Source organism: Schistocerca gregaria, chromosome 6 (genome assembly GCF_023897955.1).
Source record: "Schistocerca gregaria isolate iqSchGreg1 chromosome 6, iqSchGreg1.2, whole genome shotgun sequence".
NCBI classification, from domain to species: Eukaryota; Metazoa; Arthropoda; class Insecta; order Orthoptera; family Acrididae; genus Schistocerca; species Schistocerca gregaria.
The window spans coordinates 325,490,918-325,502,338 of NC_064925.1; the positions used below are offsets into that span (position 1 = coordinate 325,490,918).

General features: G+C 41.0%; 1 protein-coding gene across 1 annotated transcript in view; it reads right to left on the reverse strand.

Moving 5' to 3' along the window:
- Positions 1-10,774, reverse strand: part of LOC126278177 (polypeptide N-acetylgalactosaminyltransferase 2) — a 1,159,679-nt gene extending 1,148,905 nt beyond the window's left edge. The window contains exon 1 of the mRNA XM_049978078.1: positions 10,543-10,774. Coding sequence (XP_049834035.1) covers positions 10,543-10,632 — 90 coding nt within the window. The 5' untranslated portion in view covers positions 10,633-10,774. The remainder of the gene's footprint in view (positions 1-10,542) is intronic.
- Positions 10,775-11,421: the final 647 nt, after the last annotated feature.

Genomic DNA, 11,421 nt, shown 5'->3' on the forward strand with positions numbered 1-11,421 from the left:
ATCACTACCGGGAGAGTGGTGTGCTGACCCCACGCCCCTCCTATACGCATGCTCCTCTGAGGATGACACGGCAGTCCGATGGTCCCGGTAGGCCACTCGTGGCCTGAAGGCGGAGTGTCTCTCCATTTTCTGCAAGCGTCACCATGTCATCTGCGAATATTATGCATTCTATTTTCCGTCCACCTATCCTGACACCTCTTTTCCCATCCAACCAACTCTTCACTATTTATTCCAAATAAATATTAAATAGAATCGGCCAGAGAGAGAACACCCTGTCTGACCCCTCTCCCGATCTTGCTAACTTCCGAGATATAATTTCCTATTCGCACCCTTGCCCTCTGTTTCAAGTACAGATTTGCAGTTTTCTCCCCTTCCTCTTTACGTCCTTTATCTTCAATATATCCACCAGTATATCCTACGACACTGTGTCAAAGATCTTTTCGAGGTCTACGAATGCCGTAAATACTTCATTGGCCTTTTCTATGCATATTTCGCCTATATTCCTTAGAAGTCTAATGGCATCTCTTATCTCTTTTCTGCTTCTGAAACCATATTGCTCCTCTCCAAAGAGAATGACTTTTGGCTTGCATAAGTCAGAAATACTCCACAATTTGTTTTTTGCAATTACAGAAAGTAGAAATAGGTATAATATCCAAAAGACGATTGTTACTCGAAGTCGATCACCCAGGATTACGGACACTGCCCTATCGCGAGAGTGCGCGTGCGCAAGTCATCTGAGCGGCTTGTTGCAAAAGCTATAACAGCTCTTGGTGACACAGAGAGCTGTTCAGCAGGGATTGACCACAGTTGCTGATTTACCCGACTCACACAGGATAGAGGGCGATGATCCATTGCCTAGGAAAGACGCTGTGGAAACAACTACACTCGCGCAAAGAACGTAAGCTGTTAATTACCCTGTAACGAACGTGGATAAATGACGGCGAAATTCCGTACAACTGACAACATGATACAACGTGTTAACTATAAAGTTGGCCAATTAGCTCTGTAGTAGTGAATCCCTAGAAGTCGGAAAGCTTCGGCCGGTAGTCATTTATCTTCGGTTGCAGCCAACCTTAGCTAGCTGACAGTACTATGTTAGGAAATCCTGTGTTGTCTGCTTTGTTACTGTGTAGTACTTCACGCTATTTCGTACTGTCTCCTTTTCTTGTGATAAGAGCATTAATTGTTGCAGTTCGATCTCTATTAAATATATCAATACATAAGATAATTTCAGTTTCAGTTGCGGTCAGTACTTAAACAATATTTCCTTTCGTGCGTGACATACACTTTCGCGGGAGCCTGAAGCACCCTACACTACGGGTGAAAAGCAGGGCGAGTTCCTCCCGCACGACTCCTTAAACAAAGTGGAGCCGAGCTTGCCTCTCCGCTCCCCGAAACAACCACTCACCTTACAGTTAACATACTGTACAATATTGAGGCTGGTAAGCAAAGCATGTCATTGGCAAGCCTCTTTATCGTACATGGCTGTACACGTAGTTCCATTACAAAACCAATGGTCAGTGGCATCTTAGACCATGACATGCAATTTCTTTTGCTAAATGCTAATATTGGACAGGATGTAAATATATTAAATCTGAGTTCAAGAGGGTAGTCAGTAACCCAAACGGCCGACCGCGGTGGTCTAGCGGTTCTAGACGCCCAGTCCGGAACCGCGCGACTGATACGGTCGCAGGTTCGAATCCTGCCTCGGGCATGGATGTGTCTGATGTCCTTAGGTTAGTCAGGTTTAAGTAGTTCTAAGTTCTAGGGGACTGATGACCACAGATGTTAAGTCCCATTTGAAAAGTAACCCAAACACTGATTATTTTAGGATATTTCTCGAAGAAATGAACATACATTGGGGACAGAGACGAGAAGGGTTGTAAAACTTTATCATATTCAGTGGATACTGCCATGGAATATCTCAGACCAGTCGTTACAAATGACTTCAGTAATATGTATATGGCCCATACAACAGCAGTAAAAATAATGTCCATCATAGAATCTTTAAAATTAAAGACAATCTAATGGTTATGATAAAATATCCAAACTTAAAGAGTGTGCTTCTGAGTTTAGTAACATTATCTGCGTAACCAGTCATTTATCCAAAGAACATTTCCTGAATTGTTGACATGCGTTGAAGTTACTCCTTTGTGTAAGAAAGGAGATACAGAAATACCATCGAATTTCGATCCAGTTCCACTTTTTCTTGCTTCATCGAAAATTTTAGAAAAGGTAACATATAATCGGCTTCTCAAGAATCTGATAAAAAATAATATATTGTCAACGTAACAGTTCGGATTTCTAAAGGCTTCTGATAAGTGGAAGGCTGTATATACAAACAGCTACAATGTATTTAATTAATTATACAATTTATTACACATTATTAGTATATTTTCTGATCTGTTAAAGGCATTTGACTGTGATTGTTGTTGTTGTTGTCTTCAGTCCTGAGACTGGTTTGATGCAGCTCTCCATGCTACTCTATCCTGTGCAAGCTTCTTCATCTCCCAGTACCTACTGCAACCTACATCCTTCTGAATCTGCTTAGTCTATCCATCTCTTGGTCTCCCTCTACGATTTTTACCCTCCACGCTGCCCTCCAATACTAAATTGGTGATCCCTTGATGCCTCAGAACATGTCCTACCAACCAATCCCTTCTTCTGGTCAAGTTGTGCCACAAACTTCTCTTCTCCCCAATCTATTCAATTCCTCCTCATTAGTTATGTGATCTACCCATCTAATCTTCAGCATTCTTCTGTAGCACCACATTTCGAAAGCTTCTATTCTCTTCTTGTCCAAACTATTTATCGTCCATGTTTCACTTCCATACATGGCTACACTCCATACAAATACTTTCAGAAACGACGTCCTGACACTTAAATCTATACTCGATGTTAACAAATTTCACTTCTTCAGAAACGCTTTCCTTGCCATTGCCAGGCTACATTTTATATCCTCTCTACTTCGACCATCATTAGTTATTTTGCTCCCCAAATAGCAAAACTCATCTACTACTTTAAGTGTCTCATTTCCTAATCTAATTCCCTCAGCATCACCCGACTTAATTCGACTACATTCCTCTATTCTCGTTTTGCTTTTGTTGATGTTCATTTTATATCCTCCTTTCAAGACACTCTCCATTCCGTTCAATTGCTCTTCCAAGTCCTTTGCTGTCTCTGACAGAATTACAATGTCATCGGCGAACCTCAAAGTTTTTATTTCTTCTCCATGGATTTTAATACCTACTCCGAATTTTTCTTTTGTTTCCTTTACTGCTTGCTCAATATACAGATTGAACAACATCGGGGAGAGGCTGCAACCCTGTCTTACTCCCTTCCTAACCACCGCTTCCCTTTCATACACCTCGACTCTTATAACTGCCATCTGGTTTCTGTACAAATTGTAAATAGCCTTTCGCTCCCTGTATTTTACCCCTGCCACCTTTAGAATTTGAAAGAGATTATTCCAGTCAACATTGTCAAAAGCTTTCTCTAAGTCTACAAATGCTAGAAACGTGGGTTTGCCTTTCCTTAATCTTTCTTCTAAGATAAGTCGTAAGGTCAGTATTGCCTCACGTGTTCCAGTACTTCTACGTTATCCAAACTGACCTTCCCCGAGGCCAGCTTCTACTAGTTTTTCCATTCGTCTGTAATGAATCCGCGCTTACATTTTGCAGCTGTGACTTTTTAAGCTGATAGTTCGGTAATTTTCACATCTGTCAACACCTGCTTTCTTTGGGACTGGAATTATTATATTCTTCTTGAAGTCTGAGGGTATTTCGCCTGTTTCATACATCTTGCTCACCAAATGGTACAGTTTTGTCAGGGCTGGCTCTCCCAAGGCTATCAGTAGTTCCAATGGAATGTTGTCTACTCCGGGGGCCTTGTTTTAACTTAGGTCTTTCAGTGCTCTGTCAAACTCTTCACGCAGTAACGTATCTCCCATTTCATCTTCATCTACATCCTCTTCCATTTCCATAATATTGTCCTCTAGTACAGCGCCCCTGTATAGACCCTCTATATACTCCTTCCACCTTTCTGCTTTCCCTTCTTTGCTTAGAACTGGGTTTCCATCTGAGCTCTTGATATTCATACAAGTCGCTCTCTTTTCTCCAAAGGTCTCTAATTTTCCTGTAGGCAGTATCTATCTTATCCCTAGTGAGATAAGCCTCTACATCCTTACATTTGTCCTCTAACCATCCCTGCTTAGCCATTTTGCACTTCCTGTCGATCTCATTTTTAAGACGTTTGTATTCCTTTTTGCCTGCTTCATTTACTGCATTTTTATATTTTCTCCTTTCACCAATTAAGTTCAATATTTCTTCTGTTACCCAAGGATTTCTACCAGCCCTCGTCTTGTTACTAACTTGATCCTCTGCTGCCTTCACTACTTCATCCCTCAAAGCTACCCATTCTTCTTCTACTGTATTTCTTTCCCCCATTCCTCTCAATTGTTGCCTTACGCTCTCCCTTAAACTCTGTACAACCTCTGGTTCTTTCAGTTTATCCAGGTCCCATATCCTTAAATTCCCACCTTTTTGCAGTTTCTTCAGTTTTCATCTACAGTGCGTAACCAACAGATTGTGGTCAGAGTCCACATCTGCCCCTGGAAATGTCTTACAATTTAAAACCTGGTTCCTAAATCTCTGTCTTACCTTTATATAATCTATCTGATACCTTTTAGTATCTCCAGGGTTCTTCCATGTATACAACCTCCTTTCATGATTCTGAAACCAAGTGTTAGCTATGATTAAGTTGTGCTCTGTACAAAATTCTAACAGGCGGCTTCCTCTTTCATTTCTTAGCCCCAATCCATATTCACCTACTACGTTTCCTTCTCTCCCTTTTCCTACACGAATTCCAGTCACCCATTTTCGTCTGCCTTCACTATCTGAATAATTTCTTATATTTCATCATACATTTCTTCAATTTCTTCGTCATCTGCAGAGCTAGTTGGCATATAAACTTGTACTACTGTAGTAGGTGTGGGCTTCCTATCTATCTTGGCCACAATAATGCGTTCACTATGCTGTTGGTAGTAGCTTACCCGCATTCCTATTTTCCTATTCATTATTAAACCTACTCCTGCATTACCTCTATTTGATTTTGTGTTTATAACCCTGTAGTCACCTTACCAGAAGTCTTGTTCTTCCTGCCACCGAACTTCACTAATTCTCACTATATCTAACTTTAACCTATCCATTTCCCTTTTTGAATTTTCTAACCTACCTGCCCGATTAAGGGATCTGACATTCCACGCGCCGATCCGTAGAACGCCAGTTTTCTCTCTCCTGATAAAGGCATCCTCTTGAGTAGTCCTCGCCTGGAGATCCGAATGGGGGACCATTTTACCTCCGGAATATTTTACCCAAGAGGACGCCATCATCATTTAATCATACAGTAAAGCTGCATGCCCTCGGGAAAAATTACGGCCGTAGTTTCCCCTTGCTTTCAGCCGTTTGCAGTACCAGCACAGCAAGGCCGTTTTGGTTAATGTTACAAGGCCAGATCAGTCAAGACAAGGTCCATGGTTCATGGGGGGGGGGGGGGGAGGGGGGGGGAGGGAGGCATTTGACTGTGTAAATCACAATATCGTATTAAACAACTTGGAATATTACCATGTAACAGAAAACGTTGCAAAATGGTTCAAATCCTGTATTTCTGACAAAGAGAGTCAATAGGGAAGAGATGAGCACTAAGTTATCAGTCATAACGAACTGAGAACTAATCACATGCATTGTCCCACAAGGCTCCAGTTAGGTCCCTTACTTTTATTGTGTATATCAATAACCTTTCATCTGAGACATTACCTGATGCAAAGTTTGTTATGTTTGGAACTGATACAAACATTGCAATAGATAGCATATCAAGTATGATCGTGCGAAGATTGACTAATGAAAATTTCATGGACAATAACAAATGATTCCGAGCCATTCTTTCCCACTAAACTTTGTTGCCAGACACAGATGACACGAAAATAAAAAAGCTAGCATACTACGCTTGCTTTCATTCCACAATGTCATACGGGAATTTTTTAGGGGGAGGAGGGCGGCGGCTACCTCATCAAGCCAAGCTAGAGTTTTCCCGAGTTCAAAAACGTATTATAAGAATTATTTGTGGTGTGAACTCAAGAAGATCCTGCAGAGGCCCGTTTAGGAAACTACAGAACACCTGTGAGTTCTGAAATTTTCCCGGCGTATTTGTTCTTTTAATAATTTCCGGGTATGCAGCGGATCCCGTCGATATTCTGCCACGATATTTCGGCCCAGAGACGTCCGGCCATTATCAGGTGAGTACACAACTACTGAAGAGCCCAGGTGCAGTCGCGGTATTTATACCGATTCTCGCGCACGTGTTGACATGCGCGGCATAGCCAAGTTGTACGTGCTGCCCTCGGTGATGAAAGTAAAAGATCATCTAGTCATTGAGTATCGAATGACGCTGTCTATTCCGCTGTGAATGTATAATTTTAATAACAGGATTCCAATTTTTATCCAGTTTATAAGATTATCGGCAAGACGTATTTCCACTGATTCCTTGATTACGGAATCCCAAAGTCCGGAAACTGGAGCTAAAATTTTTGTCCCATTGTATTCCATTGAATGTCCCAATGAAATACAGTGCTCTGCTACTTCCGATTTTGACGGTTGCCGCAGACGGGTGTATCTTTCAGGTTCTGTACATCGTTCACGGACAGTTCTTGTCGTCTGGCCAATATAAGCAGAGCCACATTCACAGGGAATTTTGTAGACGCCTGCTTTCTTCAGTTGTAAATCGTCTTTAACGGATCCAACCAGGGCCCGGTTCTTTGCTGGTGGACGGAAGATAACCTTGATTTTATTCTTCTTCAGTAATCGGCCTATTTTCGACGACACATTCCCGGCATATGGAAGAAACGCAGTTGATTTAAAGTCATCATCAGCGTCCTCAGTGCGCTGCTTCTTGTTATGACAGTTGTGCATGGCCTTTCTTATTTGGCGTGAAGTGTAGCCATTCTCTTTAAAAACATTCTCCGAGTGTTCTAATTCTGCGTGGAGGTTTTCATCATCCGATATTACATGCGCTCGATGTATTAAGGTACTGGGAACACCGGCTGTTTGTGCTGGGTGGTAGCAGATCTGTATCTCCAGGCGTCAAGCTGCCACCACATCATGTTGAATTGTTTAAAGGACATCATATTCGCTATTGGCTGTACAAATTACCTATCTTTGAGTGCAATTTCGGTCTTGGGCCATTTTCAAGTGATATGGCAAAAGATTTTGTTTCTGCACATGTCATGTTTTAAACCCTCCGACACATGGGCATGTAATTGTCAAACTGTACTTCTACAGTAAAGAGACTTAATTTTGACGATGACAGACAAACATGTCGGAGGATTTTAAAGCCCGACACTTGCTGAAGCAAAATTTTTTGCATTACCGGTACCACTTGAAAATAGCCCAAAGGCACAAACTGCAATTGTGAAATAAATTATTTCTACAGCTAACGGCGAATATAATGTCTTTCAAAAATCTTCACAAAAGTTTAAACTTACTGTTGTCCAAAAACGTGTCCATTATCCAGGAACACTTTCAATACCTCGATAGCAACCATAACATATGTAACTACCAATAAACTTCAGTTTAAGAGGAGCTTAAAGGATTTATACTTGACTAACTTTCACTCTATTTGCGAATTTATTAGTAAGATCAGCTTGTGTGTATGTTACTAATTATATCAAACAATGCAAATATAACGTACAAACTGGCTTCTATGCGAATTCAGTGCAGATATGCGATCATTGTACATAAACAGTTTAAATGATTGTTGTATTTGATGTTGCATGGCTAAAATAATCTAATAATTATCATTTATGCACATCAGTGATTTGGATACTTACATGTATGGCAGCAAGTGTGCTATTATCTTTTAAGTGAAAACACGTTACGATTTTTTCACTTACTCCACATCCATGATGACGATTTCACTTGGGGTCACTGGAAGGTACATTAGCAAACTACTTCTCTGTAAATATTTACTGTGTATTCTTGTTTTCTGACATATTTGAAATCCCCGTCCGGTCATCCAGAATAATTTTATCTATTGTTTTCCAAAAATCGTTTCAGGCGATGTCGAGGGAATTTTAACCCAATCTTTGTTGTAATTTTCGGGATTTTAAATCCCAACCTTCGTTGTGACTGTAGGTTTTCAATTGCAAGAGTCTTCCGAGCAATTCTGAAATTGGCCACGGTCCAAGGACTTAAATCGTCTCTCAGCAGGGAGCACAAGCGTCGCGTGTACTAATTTTAATGATCAGAGTCAAAGATGTATAAAAAAAAAAGCGACGCACTGGACGGAGGCTGAAAACTGTGTTATGCATCCAACCAAGGTGCTCATGCCGCATTGCTAAATACACTGCGATGTCATCTTTGAGAGTAACCTAAGGAGAGTGAAGTACCAAGATCAATCAACTTGTCGATCTCATGACTCGTTGAAACCAAGAGCACTCAGCTGAACGAGACTAATTGAGAAATTACTAAGAAGACGTAAGCTGGAAGGCCAACATTAACGCCAATGAGAACAGTGTAATACGTAAAGAAATATGGATTTGGGAAAATGTTTCAAGGAGCGACTGCCATAAAAAAAAAAAAAAAAAAAAATCTCAGGTGCTGACACCAAGATTCATTTACTGTCGGTAGAGTGTAGGCTGGGTTAATCATGTGTGACAAGTTGAAACCAAGACTCTCTCCCGACAGCTGTCTTCCCACTGAGTCAGAATCACCTCACTTGGCCGACTTTACAGCTCCATGCAGAGTGCGGAAGAAACTGAGAAGATCCAGTAACAAGCTGTTGCTTAGAATAAATTAATCCTCTATACTAGGTCGGCTAGCTCGAAAGTAAGAGCACTGCCGGCAAAATGCATGTCCCCTGTTTCGAAATCCTATCCAGAGAGCAGTTTTAACTTGCCATGAAATTGAGTATTCGTGCTACTGTTTTCAAAAAATGTTCAATTTTGTGTGGACCCCCTAAGGGACCAAACTGCTGAGGTCATCGATCCCCTGACTTACACACTACTTAAAATAACTAAGAACAACACACACATGCACCCATGCCCGAGGGAGGACTCGAACCTCCTACGGGAGGTGTCTCGTACTATTTTCCACGGTAGTTACACCAACATCATCTATGCGTACACACTTTAGTGAGCAGAATGTTATTAATGTCTTCGTAGACTTTTTATGTGAACAGTCCTAATACAAAAGACTCCGAATATAACACTGAGAGTTTCAGCCGTTCTGTTTCGCTGCTAATGTCTACAGTCGTATGCAGAACGTCGCGGAAATCGTCCTCATATCTTCTTTAAAATGGGAAACATGAAAACTTGCAAGGTTTCAATGTAAGAAATGCTTTCTAACAGCAGTGGGAAAGGTGAATTTCCTCTCTTCTTTTATTTTTGTAGGATACCGCCTCACTCCACATCGCTGCCCCCACTGTCAGTGTAAACTTGCTTCTCACATCGCGCTCGCTCAGCGGGCTTTGTAATCCCGAGGGCGCCTACGAGAGCGGAAAAAAATTTACACCCTTCTCTTACAACGCTGAAGCTTCAAGATGACGATAACAACGAAAGATACACTGGACCACTATTCCTAGGGACATGAAGGACAAGAATAATTTCTTAAGTTGACTTGTGTTTATCCAGTAATGGGTTTCAGTAACAGCACAATTACGGGTATATAAAATTTGGTAAGACATTGTGCAACAACATACTCAGATTCTCTACATCCTAAAGTTATTTAGCAGGAACTTTGCAGCTGCACTTCAAATACATATGAGCTCTTTTCCAAGTTTCTGCTGTCTGAGATGATGTTCGCCTAGGCGCATACTGGTGAAAAGGGCTTATATCGAAAGCAACGTGGAATGAACGAATAAATAACAATGAGTCACTGCACAGTGCGCAAGCCTATGCGTAACTCAAAGCAATCGAGTACAAACAATAGATCGACGGAAATTTTAAGTCCAACATCAGTATCTTTGAGCGACTCCAACAAAACTACCTGGTGGCCTAAAGGAAGACATGCCATAACAGGTGTCGGGTACGTGTTGGAAATAGGGACATTCCAAAATTACAGAAGCAGTTAATACGTTTTTTCAAACATTTCCATCAGCAATGATATTATTTAATAATCCAGATATTTACTGTATTGTCATTTACTGTACTGACGACGGGGACTAAGGAATTCTCAGTGAAACAACAATCAGACTGTAATCAAAAGAAAAACTTGCCTTTTCCTGCAAAAAGTAAATAAATAAACAAATATCTCAACGTTGTCAAGCTAACAATGACAAAAGCCAGACCCAAAATATTACAATAAAAATCCTTTTTTTTTAAATTCCTGGACCTACGCTACTCTATACAGGCGCGCTATTTCGCTCGATCTATATACATTCACCCAAAAACATAAATTTAAAAAATCTTCCTACATCAAAGCCGGTATAGTTTATGTAAACAACATTGGTACATATATAAGCCGGGCAGCAAAATATCGTCTGAGGACTGACCTTTTCTTCCCTGGAGACCTGAACGTAGTAGACGATGACGAACATCCAGGCGACGGAGAAGAGTAACAACAGTTTCACGTTGCGTCTCATGATTGACCGGCGGAAAATTGTCACAACCTAACGTGAACCTCCACAGTCCGCAGACACCGCACTACACAGCAGGACTGTCGGCAGCGAACTAATATCATTCAGCTGTGCTTCGCCCACCTAACGCCAGAGCGTGCTGCAACTGCCGTCTGCAGACGCGACTCTGCGCATGCCCAAGAAAGTCAGAGATCTTATTAGTGGGCGTTAGCGGATGGTAGTGCGGACTTGATGTTTGTAAATAATGTAGCAGTTTGCAACATTGTGTTGAGTTCATTCAGAGAGCATAACTAGTCGTTTATAAAACGTTTCAGTGATTATGTGTGATGCAAACTCTTTGTGCGTATTGTAACGAAACACTTACACAAGTATATCTACAGCTATCTCTAGCAAAGGATGCAAAAATATTTTCAGAATGTGCATTTGTCGAGCGATAACAAATTTCCATTACCTTTTGATGCTACACATCTATTTAGTTTCTAGTGATTCCGGAATTGCAGTTCACTATTCGTTGCTTCTTCGTGTTCCGTAAGCCTCTATAAAGAGAATCAGCAGAGAGCTGGAAGGAGCCGGGTATACATCAACTTTTGTGAATGTATATGACTCGTTCCACATCATCACGATTTATTATGAAAAAGATCCATAAAACAAGCAAGTAATAGAGAATCCATCTTGATACTATGTTAACACGAACAAACTAAATGCTATTCACGTTTATGCCAGGCAAGTTTAATCAAGTTAATTAAAAAAATAGCTGCTGCGATGAAAAATGCGACTCCCTCCTCAGTTATACTA